Raw genomic sequence first — 18383 nt, 5'->3', positions numbered from 1 at the left:
CCAGTGGTGACATTATTGGGGGAAACTGACCTGGAGAAATCTTTTGATCAGTCACAGAGTAAACAATACCACTAGTTCCAAGCTAGTTTAGAAGTTTTAAAAATCGGTGATATTTTAGTTTTTCGAGATCTTGTCGGGGTGTCCAGTGGCAGAGAAGGGAAATGTCCTTTCCTGACAGCTTAATAGAGAGTCCTCCATTGGGGCATTACTTTCTAAATTGCTTCGGATTAAACAGCTGGAGAGCCCACTGAGGACTATTCAAGCAGGGCTGCCCCCTCTTGCCCAAACAAGGATGTATCTGGGGAAGTGAGAATTCACCAGTCATTACACACCGTATTTCAGACAGGGGACACTTCAGGCCTGGCCAGTACCTGCTCACTTCATGGGCCACATGCGACTCAGTCCTCCCTCCCTTGTATAACAAGGTAACTGGGATTCACCCTCATCCATAAATAAGCATGTCGGAAAAAAATAATTACCTCTGCTTGCTGCTTTTAATTAAAGCCTCCGAGGGACAGTGTCGGATTATGGTAATGAGCAGACATACGTCCCTTCTTGTAGGCTGCAGAGAAAGGTTAGCTGACATGGAATTAGTGGCCCTGACACTCCACTTGAAATCCATTCGCCACGCTCTGCCGTCTCTGCCTGCTTGCTAATGCTGTTCCCCTCTTTGGAAGAAAAGAGAAATTCGGCCTCTGGGCAGCTCCAGTACAACATACTGAAGGAGAGGATTTTCCCCCTAGTGATTAGAAGTTTCTTTCAGTAAGGAAAGTCTACATAGGTTGGTTAAAAAAAAAAAAAAAAAAAAGAGAATCATTCTCCAGTCACCTTCATCCCGAAGCCTACTCCATCCAGTGCAATCTAGTCTTTCCTAGCTGGCTCCAGATCTCCTATTCTGATTAGTTAAAAAGAAAAAAGAAAAAAAGAAAAATACTCCTTAGTTGGCAGCTTAAAAATATGACAGATTAATCTGCTTTATTTTTAAAACAAGAGCTATGCAGAAATCAGGCAAGTGCAAGAAAAATCTGTCTACTAGTTGAAATGTTCTGCCTGGGTCCATAGCAGTAAAAGCAGTAATGTAACTCACTTCCCTGTCTTGTGGGTCTGTCTCCAGTGATGGAGGATTCCGGCATCCAGAGAGGCATCTGGGATGGAGATGCCAAGTCTGTCCAGCAGTGTCTGACAGATATTTTTACCAGCGTTTACACAACCTGCGACATCCCGGAGAACGCTATATTTGGTCCCTGTGTCCTGAGCCACACTTCCCTGTATGACAGCATAGCTTTCATAGCTCTTAAGTCCACGGACAAGAGAACAGTACCTTATATCTTCAGGGTAAGTCTCTGTCAGTTTTGTAGGTATATGAGGGTGATGTCCTGTTGAAAATGGACTAAACATCATTCTAATGACAAGCAGACAGGCTATGAATGTAAAAATATTCAACAATGCAAGCAATCCTAGTTTACACGCCAAAAAATTAGAAAAGAAAAATTGTCAGCTGCTTTTCTTAAATAAACGACAACATTTGATTTGACCTGTTAAAAAAATCAGTGCCTTCGTTCTGGGGTTTCCTCTTCATGAACACAACTTTGACTGTCTAAACTCTGTGGGAAACTTCACTGGTGCTGAGGCTCCTTGCATACTATGTACTTTCTGCAAATATTTTTACAGTTTTCCAATCTAACAAGCCTCCTCATCACCTAAATATTTTTGTTAACGTTAGCTAGTGACCAGAGTTTGTGTTTAAGTAAAAATGCTAATGGTTTTGACAGTAAAGCATCACTAAGTCCATATGTTTGAATTCGAAGAGCACAGGCCTCACACTTCCTACTCTTTCTATGCAAAGAAGTGCTATTAATTATCCACACCAAAAATTAGGAAGATGAGTGCCAAAGTGTTTTTCTAAGTTTTTTTTCTTTACTTCTGAAACAAACATAATCCCCCATGCTATTGTAATGTGGGATCATTTAGAAGTAAATTCGGAAGAGGCTAACAGTAATTAGGAAGAGGCTTACATTGTAAGAAGAAATTTCCTCATTTGATATTCAACCAATACATGAACATGGTGACTTAATCTATATGGTTGATGCAAAAATTTAAGGGATGTTTTTCTTTTCTACTGGTTAGGAGCAGGGATATATTCCGACTTAGGTGAAGTTTTGGAAGATTGGTTTCAGAGAATTCTGTGGAAACGACAGAAAATTCTTGTTTCTCTGGCTTTCTCTCACACGAATCTCCTTCCTTTTCTTCCTGTCTTCTTTCTTCTAAATTGTAGGTAGACACCTCAGCGGCAAATGGTTCCTCAGAAGGTCTCATGTGGCTGCGACTGGTCCAGTCAGCCAGGGATAAAGAAGAGCAGAACCTCGAAGCCTATATTAAAAACGGCCAGCTGTTTTACCGCTCTCTCCGCAGGATTGCCAAAGACGAGGAATTACTAGTTTGGTACGGGAAAGAACTGACTGAGTTACTCTTGCTATGCCCCTCTAGATCCCACAACAAAATGAATGGTAGGTTGGCTCTCGACCTGCGCGTGGGCCCTTCGCTAGCTGGGGAGACGGCGGCGGGAGCTGAGGGGACAAGCAGCCCGGTGTGGTGTGGTGGGGCAGTGGGGCGCCTTTATTCCTGACGGGAATTTCATAGGACGCCTCTGAGGTGTCCTAGGGAATGAAGCTGGCACAGACAGGCGACGATAAGGGGGCGCACTCAGCTTGGTTACCATACTCCCTCGTATCAGGAGAGAAAGCCAGATCACATATTCTCCATCACAAGGTGCATTTATGCAGGGGATGATGGCAAAGTGGTCTGGGGGCGAGGCTGAGTAATCATGTGGTATGTGTGTGTGTGCGTGTGTGTTGTTTGCTCACTAAGCAGGGTCGCCCCCTTACACATGCCTGGAATGCAGCCAACGATTCCAGTTTGAGTTCCCCTACGTGGCGCATCTGCGCTTCCGCTGCCCCAAGAGACTGCACAGCGCGGATCTGAGTCCCCACGAGGAGCAGGACGGCGGCGGCGTGGGCACCAAGGACCACGGGGGCGGCGGCGGTGCCAAAGACCAGCAGCCGCCGCCGCCGCCGCCGCCTCAGCAGCAGCAGCAACAGGAGGCGCCGCTGGGTCCGGGCCCCAAGTTCTGCAAAGCCGGCCCCATGCACCACTACCCGGCGCCCTCCCCGGAGAGCAGCAACCCTCCCGCCGCCGCGGGCGGCAGCAGCGCCAAGCCCTCCACCGACTTCCACAACCTGGCCCGGGAACTGGAAAACTCGCGGGGAGGCCGCAGCTGCTCCCCGGCCCGGAGCCTGGGCGGCGGCGCGGGCCACGCGGAGGCGGAGCTGGGCGCCGAGGGCCCGGCGGCGGGCGGCGGCGGCAAGGGCAAGAGGAAGCTCCCCGAGGAGGCGGCGGAGGGCGGCGCGGGGCTGGCGGGGGCCCGGGCGCGCTTCGCCGAGCGGCCGCTGCCGGCCTCCAAGGAGGACCTGGTGTGCACGCCGCAGCAGTACCGCGCCTCGGGCAGCTACTTCGGCCTGGAGGAGAACGGCCGCCTCTTCGCGCCGCCCAGCCCCGAGACGGGCGAGGCGAAGCGCAGCGCCTTCGTGGAGGTGAAGAAGGCGGGCCGCGGCGCGGCGCTGCAGGACGAGGCGGCCGACGGCGCGGGCGCGGCCGCCGAGGACCCGGACGCGGGCGGCGGCGGCTCCTCCACGCCCGCGGCCGCGTCCCCCGCGGGCGCCGACCAGCTGCTGGCCCCGCGGCCCGGGGGCGCGCTGCCCGGCCGGCTGGAGGGCGGCAGCCCGGCGCGGGGCAGCGCCTTCACGTCGGTGCCGCAGCTGGGCGGCGCGGGCGGCGGCGCGGGCGGCGGCCAGGGCGGCGCGGCGGACGAGCGCAAGAGCGCCTTCTCGCAGCCCGCGCGCTCCTTCTCGCAGCTGCCCCCGCTGGTCCTGGGCCAGAAGCTGGGCGCGCTCGAGCCCTGCCACCCGGCCGACGGCGTGGGCCCCACCAGACTCTACCCGGCCGCCGCCGACCCCCTGGCCGTGAAGCTGCAGGGCGCCGCGGACCTCGGCGCGGGCTGCGGGGCGCTGCCGGGCGGCGGCGGCGGGCTGCCCAAGCAGAGCCCCTTCCTCTACGCCACCGCCTTCTGGCCCAAGAGCTCGGCGGCGGCGGCGGCGGCGGCGGCGGCGGCGGCGGGGCCCTTGCAGCTGCAGCTGCCCTCGGCGCTCACGCTGCTGCCGCCCTCCTTCACCTCGCTCTGTCTGCCCGCGCAGAACTGGTGCGCCAAGTGCAACGCCTCCTTCCGCATGACCTCCGACCTGGTGTACCACATGAGGTCGCACCACAAAAAGGAGTACGCGATGGAGCCCCTGGTGAAGAGGCGGCGGGAGGAGAAACTCAAGTGCCCCATTTGCAACGAGTCCTTCAGGGAGCGCCACCACCTCTCCAGGCACATGACCTCGCACAATTGACGCGGGAAGGACCTCGACTCTCCATGCGCACGCACGCACGGCCAAGCCACCTGCAGGAGTACGCGCGGGGACTCCGCCACTTCCTGGTGCCCTGAAACACTGCACCCGAGAAACACACACACACACACACACACACACACACACACACACCCCAACCCCCAGGAGCCTTGTCATTCAAATGTTTACCCCAGACACACACACACACACACACACACACACACACACACACACACGAGACAGGATGGTGGATTTCCATTGGGTGGGTTGTTTGAAGGGGTTTTCTTTTGAATGCACGCATTTTCACTTTCCCAAATACAAAGGTACATTTTAAAAAATGTCATATATTGCAACATATTGATGCATTTGTCATACGTTTCTACTTAACTTATTAAGCACTTACAGCCTAGATGTAATAAATATATGTAAGGGCAAAATTTATTTTAGATATAAAGTGATGGAGGAGGGTGAGATGCTTTCTGCATTTCTTGATGACAGCTTGTGTTCTTACAAAAATAAATAAAACGAATAAAAAGGGGTCCACTATTCGGTTTAAGTTTCTAGGGGGAAGTGCATGTATCATGAAATGATTATGGACTTCAATGAAGAACGTCATCAATTATGTAAATATGTATTTCCTTTTAATACAAAGTGTAATTTTTGTGCCAGTGAAATGGAGTCTGAATAGTTATGTGTTTCTTTTATCCCTAAAAAGATTTATTAAACTTTATAGTTTATCTGGGTATGTTGGATGCTTTGACAATAAATGACTATTTTCTTCAAAGCAATCAGTTGGAAAGTTTTTAACTTTTTTTTTTTAGTAGCTGAGTACTAAGAGTAGATACTACTTTTTTTATTGAGTCCCTGAAAAGAAGGGAAGAGATAGCAGAAGCAAAGATACTAAGCCTTGTCTCATTTGCATTTATTGACTGTTGACCAATTTTGAGCCCCAAAGAAAATAATTTTGATTATTACTTGGAATCTTTGGTTGGAAAGTGTTGGTCAAAGACAATTCATGTCGACAGCAGGTTTGCCATGCAGCTAACCTGTCACTGGGATATCTGTATTCTTTCCAGCAGCAGGATAATTAGCATCTTCACAAATGCCCAGAGACAAACACTCTACAGGCCTGCATCTGGGAGAACAGATGATAAGCTCACTTTAGGTTCAAGTAGTGGTGATACTTGGAAGAGTACCTTATACTCTAGAACTCTTCAGTATTTTGTCATCCATTAAGAGTTCCTCTAGAAATTGAAGTGAACTGATTATGGTTTGATGGTAGTCTATGTATTGCAAGGCCCAGTTTTCCTTGTAAAACCTTCAACATAGCTTCTAGGGGGAGGAGAAACTAGTCCTAAAACATAATATAGAAGAACCTGACAACTTTCCTCCTCTTCCCAATATAAACAGCCACCCTGAACTTGTTATATGCTGGCAATAATTCTTATACAGAAGTGTGTTTGTATAGGCGCATGTGGTATGCCCAATAACAAATAGACACAGAGCCAAATGAATACTGATCCTTTAAGTCTTAGGATAGCATGCTCAGGATCTGCAGAGATCTCTATAGTTCCTCCTCTATGGATGCTCTAGAAACTCAGTGCACTTGTTTAGCTGCAACAGGAGTAAGCAATCCTATTTCCCTTGCCCTTTCACATTCTGCTGTGTCTGAAGGACCCTGTAAGAAGTTCTGAAGTGGGAAATTTACACAAGGTCTCATTATAGGCTTTCCAAAGGCTTTTCCTAAAAGTATTATAAAGTTTCCATTATCTTCAGACCACTACAGAATAAGTAATGGCCAGACCATGGAGCAGGTAAAGACTAATTACTCCCTGTAAGAGTACAGAGTGTGGCCAAGGTTGGTGAAAATAAGGTTGCCTTCTTTATGGTCATTCAAATACTTTTTTTAGTGCTACATTTGAGGCCTACTTTTATTTTTCCTAAGTGACATTTTAATGATCTGTTATGCTCATCCCCAATGAAGGTGTGGTAAAAAACGGTCTAACATTCCAGTTCTCCTACTGTTCTTGACTAGTGTGACCCTGCACCACTGTGAACATCTTTTTGTTTCCCTGCAGCTTGGTTTTCTCATCTGTAACTCGAGTGAGGCATATTCTAAATGGCTTCTTGCACCGACAAATTGCTTTTTCTAGTAAGCTAACCAATTGAACTTTAAGGAGGGATTTCTAAAAAAACAAAAACAAACAAACAAACAAAAAAACACCAAGATAACTGGATGCCAAGGAATGAAGAAAATATTTGGGGACAAATAAAAGATAAGCCTCAAGAGAACCTTCAATCATCATATTTGATAGGCAGATGAAAGTGTCCAGACCAAATCATCTCTGGAGCAAAAGCCTATTAAAAACAAACAAATGCAGATTGTCTTGAGGGTCTAACTTTTTTTAAAAAAGTATTTCATGAAAGGGCACTCAATTCCCCTTTTCTATCTGGTCCTTTCAGAATCTCCTTTTCACTAAGGCAGTTTCATTAGTGGTTGGGGGATTCAGACAGGAATGAAATGAGGATTGGAAACAAGGTAAGCAAATACTGGTTTTTGAAAGTCTTCCTCATAGTCGGGAACCACATTTTCTGAAGGATACATCAGACATTCCCGAGCCTCTCCTGTGTTTTCTTTTGTATGGTCATTAACATAATCATACAATCAGGACAAAAGCCCAGCCTTGGCTGAGCTATCGCAAGGGCGATCCAGGTAGGTGTATCTGTGGCAGATACTTTCTGGCTGGGTAGTTATGCAGATCAATCTGTCCACAAACCCATTTTGGTGAGAAGTAGTAGGGGAAGGTTGTCCAAAGCTAGTTTTGCCCTTAGCCAAGGCAAACTGAAAAAAAGATTGTATTTTAATGCTGCATTTTCAAGCTTTCAAATGTATTGTAATCCTCTCTCCTGTATCTGGACCTTTCCAGAAAGGAGGTTCCAGTGCCTGCCTAGCTGAGGTTGCTGGCAGAAGCTGTGGGCACAAGTGTTAAGTGTCTGCACACAGCTGCAGAGAAAACAAGGTCACAGGATCATGCAGGCATCCAGACTAGCTGATCCCCAAAGTCCACACCAGGTGGCCTTAGTGTCCAGTGCCCGAACTGCAGGTCCTCAAAGCCAACCAGTTGCTTCGCGGGCATTTGTTGGATTCCTATCAGTGGAAGAATGCCTGGAATTGACCTGGCGCTCTGGGCCTGCGAACTCCAGAAGTGCTCTCCAGCGGATTCGGAATCCCTCTCCTCATTATGCCATTTATGGGTGGAGGCGCCAGTATTTTTCTGGATGTGCTTGCAGGTACAGCGTCCTCCCACAGGCCTGCAAGAACCAGCGGGTTGAGGAGGACATTCACACACATCTCTGCAAGAGTTCGCAGCTACTGGAGAGCCTAAACCGAAGCCGAAAGTTCCTAAGGTCCTGGCAGCTCATTTCTAGTCTATGCGATTGGGGACACCCATCGCCTGGCATGTTGCGGTTGCAGTCGCGCGGAGATTAGTTGCAAGGACAAAAGTGTGGCTGCGGTTCCACGCTGCGGAGGGGCAGAGGGGATATCTTGCCGGTGTTTCAAGGAGGGGGACTCCTAGCCCCGGCTCTCTGAACCACGTGGCTGTTCCCTATTAAACTCTCTGCGAAGAGTTGGGTGCCTGCTAGTAAACATGACCTCTAGGGGGAAAATTTTGAACATTCAGGACCAGTAACACCCAGAAAAAGGACCGCGAAGTGCTATCTACCCTCCTTCCCGCCGCCCCCACTCCTAGGGCTGGAGCCCTAGAACAGACTGGTCTCCAGAGTCCAGCCCTTCCTTCCTGTCTCTTCAGCCGCGGTCCTCCCGGACTCCCCACTGCCCGCCCCTGCTGCGCTGCAGGACCGGGTGGAGGGGCCCGCGCAGCCCGCTCAGCGCGGTGGCTCGAGCGCCGAAGCTGCCGGAGCGCGGGCACCAGCGCCCAGAGCGCAGGAGAGCATCCGCCCAGAGGTTTTAGGTTTTCTTGCTTTCTTTTCCTTTTTTTCAAACCCATGTTGTAGAATCCGTTTGGCTCGTCTCCTGTTTTTCCTTCCCCTCACAACTCATGTCCACAATCTTTCTGTCTCTGAAGGCTTTCTAGCGCATGTCGTTCCTTCGGGCAGTTTAGGGAGAAGAGTTCCCTTGGTGACTCTCCGCCATTCAGGCAGCCGATCCTGATTCTGGAGTGGCTCCGATGGCAGGCGGGAGACTCCGCTGCCAATTACCCGGGCTTGAGGGCTCTCGCGGCGTCCTGGGATTAGAAGAGATGGGAAAGTGCCAATCGCCCTCCCCTCTACCCCCTCCCCCCCCAACACACACCTGGTCTTTTGAACCCTTCTGTAATCTTGGAAATTTAAGTGTGAAGACCCTCTGGCTCCCACTGACCTGTGGGCAGACACCGCACCCTGCAAGCACTTCCTGGAAAATACTGGTGCTTCTACCCACCAAGGCCTGGGAAATGTGTCTAGAGGTGATAAGCGACCTTCAAGGGGTGCAAAAGATTGGACCTGGCCAAGAGTTGTTTTGGTAATGGGCCACTAAGCAGGGCCACCTCTTTTTCTTCCTCTCAAAGCATTTGAATTGCTAGGAGGGTCCTGAGGCCCTGGCTGGCTGACAGTCTCTCAGGCTTATAGGCCTGAAGGGAAGACTTCTGGTTTTGGGTGCTGGGCAGCTCATCAATTCTCTGCTCCACACATTCTATTCCAGAGTCGACTTCTTTCCCTGCTTTAGACTTTGGACTTAGAACTTCTCAGAAACTATTCCCAGGACTAGTAGATGAAGAAATTGGAACAAACAAATAGACAAGTAGCAACAAAAAACTTTTTTTTTAAAAAAAACTTCTCTTTATTTTTTAATCTCTAGGGTCAGAGCCCTGGTGTAGGTATCCTACTAATCTGGCTATATATTCCTTTTCAAATTGTGTTGTATGTGTACTCGAATATTTATGCAAATTTGCACACATTGCCTATATAGGCATATATATATAAATCTGTGTCCACACATAGACTCATATAAACCAGTGTGCGTATGCATTTTAATTTACACACATTCAAGCATGTAATTGGCAAACATACCAAGTACGTTTCCTATGTTAACTTGATTTAATTCCTAACTGTACCCACGAATAGGGGATCTCACTCCATGTTTTAGTATTGTGTGCTTGGTATGGCTTTCATCCTGAAACAGAAAGGTAAGAACAGAATAGAGGGTAATGGAGAGAATAGTTGTGTTTGAGTCTGGAGACCTGCTCCAAATTTTGCGGCCTTTCTATTTTTTTTTCCTTTATTTGAACAGGTGGATAATACCACCTGTAGACTGATTACATTGTAGTCTTGAAAAGGAAATAGTCATTCATGTAGAAATTTTTCATGCTATCATATATGATTGACTTCTCTGCTGGAGAAAGAGATACCCTTCTGGCTTCCACTTATATTCCTCAGGTGGTCGGGATGTTCCAGTTCTGCTATCCGAAATCTTATGTGGCTTTAACTTTTCCTTAAATGATCTTTGCTTAATTTTTCCTTTTTTTCTGGTATTAAGGATAGAACTCAGGAGCCTTCTACATCCAGACTATTCTCCAGACCTATTTTATTTTTTATTTGGAAACAGGGTCACACTAAGTTGCTGACAGCTTAAGTTGCCAAGGCTGGCTTCAAACCTGCAATCCTTCTGTCTCAGCCTCCCAAGTACTGGGATTACAAGCATGCATCACCACATCTGGCTTGATCTTTTCTTGATTTTAACTACAGGTGAAAATAATGGCTGGTGGTTTTATGCACGTGGGACTTCTCCTAGTGTTGCCAAAAATATTTGAGACATAAAACCAAGCAAGTCTAAAGGTCCACTCATCTCATATGATTTTGTTTTGTTTTGTGCTGCTGGGCATTGGATACAAACCCTCATGCAGAGCAGGCAAGAGCTCCACCACTGAGCTATATCCCCAGTTCTATATGTAGTTTTAACCAGCTTAGCTATAATAATCTTAAATTATAAGTACAGCGTGTTTCCAGTATTTAAGACTTGTAAGCCAGCATGATGCTAAGGATAAAAAAAAAAAAAAAAAAAAAAAAAAAGAAGAAGAGTCCTAACTACAAGTTTCGCTGCGGTAGAAGTGATGGTCAAAATGCAGAATAGTAGCTTAATTCTCTTCTTGGTACAACAAAGAGCACCTTGCTGAGAAAGCTATGCTGCACTCAGTGCCAGATGAAGATAGTGCCCCTCTGCAGATCAAGGTCATCCTGGTTGATACTCATCCATCAGTTAACAGCCTCATCAGGGACTTGTGACTCCAGCTCAAACTTTTTAGTGTTTTTAAGTGACCTTTGAACCATAATACATTCTTTTTAAATCATAAGTAACTCTATTACTTCTTTAAAATGAAGATTTGAAGAATTCATACAATATGATCTTCCTTCCAAATTGTTTCAAATTGTTGGTAGGGGATATTAAGACCTTTTGTAAACCAAGAAACCACACACACACACACACACACACACACACACACACACACACACATGAAAAGTTTTGTTAGGAAAATAAATCACAAAATAAAAACAACTATTGGTTCTTCATCTCTTCTCTTCAGACATGTCCAGCCACTGATTCCAAATTCTTCCCATCCCTTTTGTACATGTTCTCTGGAGAAAAACATCACTGTGGGGCTCTGGAGGGAGATGTAGAAATGTGCACAGTGGTTTCCAGGGCTGGAATCTGAATAGATGTGCCAGGATTTTCTCTGGGGATTCATCTTTGGGTAGCTGTGCCAGCTTTACACCATTGCCTATGCAAGTCTAAGTTGCCTTTTCTGTTTTTGTTACTTTTTTTTGTGAAGTGTGACACTTCTTTTTTAAAAAAAATTTTGATGACTTTTTTTTCTCTCAAATAAATGAGTTGAGATCTGTTTTCCCCTCTGGCAAGATTTTCACTGGGTCTTTGAGAAAGAAAAACATAGCCAAACAGCGACACCCAGCCCAGAAATCGATGTAAGTCATGTACTTAGAAAAACTGTAGCATCCACACACGTCATTCCTTCTCCAGGCTCAGGGTCCAGCATAGCAACCAAATGAGGGTGGAGGAAAACAAAAAATAAAGGAGATATTACTGCAGGGTCTTTCCCAGAAAGATAAAAGTTAGCCTTCTGGGAGGGGTAATTAACTTCTCCATTAAAATGCTTTTGGAGAGAGCACACTTTAAGCTCTTTGCTTTAAGAGGGCTAGGTGGAGATAAATAGTGAGTGCCTGGTAGCTTATTATCTCCAGGGACATTTAATCTGCTTTCAGAACTTTCCATCTTAGTTTGCCTCCTACTTTTATGCTTTCTTAGATCTTCCTTCGTCCTTTCCCCTAGAGCAAAGAGGTGGTACCAAAATTCCTACCTGTGTGAATACATTGCCAGGAAAAAATTTGAATTTACATGAAGGTATTTTTTTCCCTCCATCTGCTTTATTGGCTCAGTTTCTAATTTTGGAACAGTCTAAGTAAAGATGAAGTATTGGCATGCAGAGGTACTTCTCCACCCAGGGTGAGAATGCCTAAAACGGCTTCCAAATCAAAGATATTTGATTTTGAGGCTATGGTTTATTAAGTCTTTAAACATGCCTAAACTTAAAACCAGGGGAGATATTTAGAAAACCTAACTTTCAAAACTCTAATTCCATGATTAGTAAAGATAATAGCATGGTAAAACAAGTCTCATCAAGTTACATGATTGCCAGCAGCTCACATCTGAATTTTTAAAATCCTTTAAATATTCAAAATACATTTATTTATAACAACTCAGAAATAGAGACTAGGGATTTCATATATTTATATATCTATGTATATCTATATCTATATAGATAAAGATATCCCACATTTTTTTTTGTTCTTTTCTGGGATAGGGATTTTCCTTTGAATACTTTTCAGGAAAATAAATTTAAAGTTCAGTGTGTACAGTGTCTTAGCACCTGTCTTATTAGCTCTTTGCAACAACCTGCTCAGTGACTCAGGAGTACAGTTGACTAGAAAAATCAGAAAAGGGTGCTGACAGAAGGAACCTTTGATAATGACTTCACATTCTCATTGAGTCAAAAAACTCAAAAAGAAGATAGTTCCCCCAAGACTTCTCATTCTCTAAGATTTTTATTATGAATACTAGCTATTAACAGCTCACAAAAGAAAGAAAAAATAATGACATTTATAGGATGTTATAGAGATCCTAAAGAAAGAGATCCCCTAAGTCACCTAGCTATCTATTAAAAATGTAGATTTCCAGAGTTTCTATAAAAAATTTGATGGTTCCTCTGTAGGGATCAGAATCTTGCATTCCCAGCAGTCTTTCCCAATGATCCTGGAGTGGGAATTTCCTGATACACACTCTGAGAAATATTGATATGAGGTTCAAACTAGCCTTATGACCATACAAGATGTAGGGGCACATCATTTTAGAAAATTGAAGGTAAGTAAATTAAACTATTGTTAATCTGGATTAGTTTTTTTTAAATCTTCAGTGATGTTCTATCTTAGTTTCAGATCAATTTTTACAATTTGCTCTTCAGTAGGAGATACTGAAGTCTAAGGTTATTACCATGAACAATACAAATTGTAGAGGTTGAGAAAGCTTCTCTTTAAGAAAACTTTTAAGATAAATCTTTATGCAAATTAGAAAAATGTTCATGTATCATTTTCCTCTTAGGAGTTTTCCTTTTATATACATAGGCCTTTCCAAAATCATCTCCAAACTTATTTGTATGTATGTGTTCATGGCCTTCACCAACCCTGGTGAAGTTCTGATACCAATTTCCCAAGACCTCATAGTTTTCGAATGCCTAATAGCGACAGGATTGACCATCTCTTGATTTCCCAGTTTGCTCTTAGCTCCAGGCTCCCAGTCCACCACTGCTGCTTCTCTACCAGCTGATGCTGATACAGAGGCCACCACTTTCCCATAGTGAGGGTTCTAAGCCTCTGTTGTTTGAGAAGGCACTAAACTCTGCTGCAGAAGCTGCAGGTGCCAGTAAAGCAAGCCTCCACTCACTTCTCGTCATGGGACTTACGTCTTTACAGAGGTCTTCTTCCACTAAGAACTCAGGCTGAAGTCTGAGAGCCAGGGCCAGGAAGGGCCTCCCAGCAACCACCTATCAGTTCTGATTCTGGAATGCATCTTTTTTTTTTTTTTTTTTTTTTCGGGTCTGGGGATGGAACCCAGAGGCAACTAACCTCCGAGCTACACCCCCTGCCCAATTATTTTATTCTTTATTTTGAAACAGGATCTCACTGAGAGTTGCAAAGGGCCTCACTAAGTAGCTGAGGCTGTCTGCGAACCACGATCCTCTGGTCTCAGCCTCCCAAATGCTAGGATTACAAGCGTGGGCCACAATGCCCGGCTGGAATGCATCTTTTATGTAAATATCTCTGTGATCATCCTGCCCTACCAGGCATCTGGGTATGCTAGGACATGCCTGAAGGGAAGGCTAGGTGTAGCCTCATAACAAGGCCATAGCTACAAGATCATTTGAAAGTCCCCACAGTTCTTTTTATACGTGTAGATAATTAAGGGGGGAAAAATGTCACATTTGATGTCAGGAGATCAAACATCTAATCTCATTCTGTCTCTGACATTTCCCAGCTGTGTGACCTTAAACAAACTAACTTCTCCAATGCCTCAGAATTCTTGCCTGTAAAATAAGACTTGAGGGTTCATGATGACTACCAGCAAGGTTGATAAGGGAGCTTAGCTCTGTTGCTGGAGGTTCAGAATAAGGGTGGCAGTAGCTCCTATATTGGAATTTGCATTTTAGTAAACTTCTGGGTGATTCTCTAACCACATCTGGGAAATCTTGGTCCATATCAGTGGTTCTCTATTGTGGCCTCATATTAGCAACATTCAGAAAACATTTTTTAAAGACTCATCGTTGGTTCCACTCCAGATCAGTTCATCAGACTCCCTGGGGGTGGGGCCAGGGCTTTGGTACACTTTAAAAATTCTTTTCTGCAGCAACAGTTGAGAATCAGTGGGTTAGATGATCTGTAAGAAACGTCCTTAGCTCTTGAACTTCAATTTTCAACCCAGGGCCCTTGGTTCTATACCACAATACCTCACTGTACGAATCTGAAGTATGTTGGATATACAGATCCATTAGCTGTTATGGGCTAAATTATGTCCTCTCCCCAAATCCCTATGTTGAGATCCTAAGCTTCAGAAACCTGGAATAGGACTATATTTGGAGATTGGGCCTTAAGGAGATGATTAAAATCAAACGGGAGCCTTGGAATAGGACCTAATCTAATATGACTGATGTTCTTATAAGAAAGAGAGATTAGGATGCAGATGACACTGACAGAGGGGAGTCCATGAAAGGTTGCAGCAAGAACATGGCCATCTATGTGTCAATCAAGAAAAGAGGCCTCTGGAGAAAGCGGACCCAACAATACTTTGATTTTGAACTTCCAGCCTCCGGAACTGTAAGAAAATATATTTCTGTCATTTAAAAGCCACACATTCTGTGGCATTTTGTTATAGCAGCCTGAGAAGACTAACCCACAAGTCAAATAGTGTACTGAAACCCACCTGACTTAAAAAATAATAGTGTTTGTCCTATTAATTCGGAGGCAACATAGTTCTAAGATGGTCACAAACAACAAAGGAAAGTTATCCAGAAAGAAAGTGAAGGGTTTCTTCTGTCTACCTAAAATCATGGTTAAAACAGGCTATGGAAATAAGTCTTGCCCCGAAAAATATTATGACCTATTCTTGGGTGTGATAGTTTGTGTAATAGGATAAAAAAAAAAGCAGACCTAAGAAAATGTCAGTACTTTTTGCTACCAATAACAAATGACAAACTTGGTTTCAAGTAAAATAATAAATGACTACCAGGTTTTAAATGGGATTACATAAGATTGAATGTAAATTTTAATTATGAGCAAATATGAAGCAGAGTTTATTATTTTAGTTTTGATGCTGGGTTTCATGAGACAAACTTGTCCTCACACATCCTTAATTTCCCATGTTCTTGTTAAGATTTGTATAATAATTTTTCATTTGAGTCTACTTGAAAAATACTTAAATAGGTGTTTATTATCATACCATCAGGAAAAACCATTTACATTGCAAAGAAAAAGATATATTGCCACCTAGTGGAAAATAGGCAGAATCATCTGGTTGTAATTCAAGTTTTAAACCATATAATAGGTGGAACAAGAAATGTTTTAAAGTGATTTGATAGGGAATAATTATATGTGTTAGTTAAAGGATTCCTTCTATGTTTAGCTGCTACATCTCTGTTATATCTTGAGTTATATACTTTTATTTTTATAACAATCATTTAGATGCATATGTTACTGCTGTATGCTGAGTGATAAAGTTGAATATTGTCATTTTCAAAAAGACATTTATCTACAATGATAGAATAATTCACAAGAAAATATAAAAATATTTATCACTCACAGAAGATTAGTATAGTAAACAGCCAGTATAAATATAGTTGATTGACTTTGGCCAAGTCACATCTCTGCACAGATTTCCTCATTGGAAAAACTAAAGTTTGACTATATGATTTATAATATATTTGCAGTTTTAATATGATCAGGTTATATATTTATACTACATACTTATATTTTAAGCTCAAGATTTATTTGTTTGTTTATTTATTTTTTGTGGCACTGGGAATTGAACCCAGAGGCATTTTACCTCTGAGCTAAACCCCTAGCTGATTTTATTTCTTATTTGGAAACAGAGTCTCACTAAGCTGCAGAGGGCCTCGCTAAGTTGTCGAGGCTGGCTTCTGACATGTGATCCCCTATCTCAGCCTCTCAAGTACTGGGATTACAAGTGTGTACCACCATGCTCTAAGATCTTTTTAATAATTAGGTAAGTGCTCAAAAATGGCTTAGGAAATAGGGGTGAGTTAATAGGTGTATGCCTTTGGAATAACGTGTCAGCATAGAACTAAAAGAAGCTTATTAATGGGAAGGAAGTTCACAACTATTTATATGGTTGCCAGGTTCCCAGAGGGGTTTTTTTTTTTTTTCTGTAAGAGTAAGGTGACCTGGCTAATTTTAACTTCAGAAATTGCATTCTGTCCAGCTAAGTTATCCTTGTGACTTCTATTTAGACGTAGCATCCTTTATTGTTTCCTGTCTTAAACTTTTAGGAAGTTGTTATTAACTGATTTACAGTTGCTGACCTTTAACAAGCATGGAGGATGCTATTAACTCCTTGGTAATTCTATAAGAGCATTTCTTACCATAGGCCAGGGAAGGAAAGGAGAGTTTAAAAATACTTCCCTTTTAGTAGTCTTTGGTATGTCCCAAGAAAGTCATAATCCTTAATTAGATAACCATACTAGATGGATGATGTCCTCTGAAAGGTTCTGTTACAGATGATGTAACACAGGGAGCTTAAGGTATCAAATTGTTTTGGATCAAATTGTTGAATAAAATTTCCTTCTGTATAGCATTAAGATAGAAGTATTACTAAAAGGCTTCCCTTTAAAATAGGCTTAATGTGAAAGGGTTGAGGATATGAGAAATAAGAAAATATGCCAAATTAGTAGGTGTCATGAAATGCTACAGGTAGTTAGACATACGTTTTTAAGTTTAAAGTAATTAGTTGTGATACACTGCATATTATTTTAATAAAATAGAGGACATGGGAAAGTTAATACCATTGATATTTCTGTTAATATTCTTTACTTCTTCCTTCCTCTATCCTATCCTCACTAAATAAAAAAGAAAAAAGAAAAAGAGAGAAGTGGTTAAGTTTCCCAATTATATTTACTTTGAATAAAGTCTGAGAAAATTATTCTTCTCTGGTTTCCTCAGAGAAGACAGAAAGAATCTTACTTTTTCTTCCTAGAAACTATTTTTGTGTGTTCTCATTAGTATTAATTCTTAGATGCATTTAATAGGATGTGTTGCTTGTGTTACTTACTCTTTTTTCAGTTCAACAAAATGGCAGAAAAAGGCCCAAATATGAAGTTGAAAACAACTTGCCTTCTTTGAATTTCAACTGTTTCTTTCCTATTGCGTTTTCTTTACAATCACTTAGTAATAACATCTGCCTAGTTTAGAAGGTAAAGACTTTACCTCGTAATTTGAAATCCTGCTCATTTTGTCAGTGTATATGTCTGCCTTACCTCACTTTTATTATCAGCCTCACTAGCCTATTGTATATCTTCTCATTTCTCAATTAGGCAGGTAGCTTCAGCAATAAAACATGGGAGAGGGATCCTGCATTCCTGAAACAACAGTTGGATGTGACAAGGACAAATTAAAGGTCATGACACATGTCGTTAGGGAAACAATTTCTATAGATTTGAGGGGAAAAAAGCCTCTCAGATTGATCTATGACTTAAATTTCAACATAGTTTAATATATCTGTTCCTTGAACAGATACATCTGTCAACTGATTACCATTATTATTTTCCTTAAGATGGCACATTTTTCCTGCATTGTAGCAGACTAGTAGTAAATAATAAACACAGTAACGAGAAGAGATCTTAACCTAGTAATTTATAATTAAATGATTACATTTGTAAAGAAGACATGGTAAGTGCAGACTCATGGAATGGGTACTTTGGGAGGTAAGTTTGTTTTGACTGCATTATTTATTTTCTTTTTATTTTCCAAATGCACATCACTTACTACACGTTCCAGGGAAGCTGAACTTAGGAAGTCAAAGTTTGTTTATTATACTATATGAGATTTCTGAAGTCATACATGTTAAATTTCAGGTATTTTCTCTGGCTCTTATTAGAAAGAAACCACAGCCTAATGAAGAATTTTGGAAATGCTGCTGGTACGGAGAATTTAGAAAAAATGTCTGAGAAACAGGCAAACTGATAATGGTTCTTTCTGTTAAAGTATTGTTCTGCTTAGGTATAAAATGTTTTCTTAACCCTCGATTCAATTGTATGCAATTATACATAGGCATGATAATAAGCTTATTTATATTCAACCAAACAT

General features: G+C 43.1%; 1 protein-coding gene across 1 annotated transcript; it reads left to right on the top strand.

The window, feature by feature from the left end:
• Nucleotides 1-1116: 1116 nt before the first annotated feature.
• Nucleotides 1117-4448, top strand: PRDM8 (PR/SET domain 8; the record flags this gene model as incomplete). The annotated part of the gene is made up of 3 exons (XM_080697339.1): nucleotides 1117-1335; nucleotides 2276-2507; nucleotides 2872-4448. 3 exons carry the CDS (start codon nucleotides 1117-1119, stop codon nucleotides 4446-4448), a joined length of 2028 nt encoding a protein of 675 aa, XP_080553465.1.
• Between the last annotated feature and the right edge of the window lie 13935 nt (nucleotides 4449-18383).

Source organism: Muscardinus avellanarius (assembly GCF_963383645.1).
Source record: "Muscardinus avellanarius genome assembly, chromosome: 6".
Classification (NCBI taxonomy): domain Eukaryota; kingdom Metazoa; phylum Chordata; class Mammalia; order Rodentia; family Gliridae; genus Muscardinus; species Muscardinus avellanarius.
The sequence above is the reverse complement of the archived record's forward strand: the minus strand, read 5'-3'. Positions and strand labels throughout refer to the sequence as shown.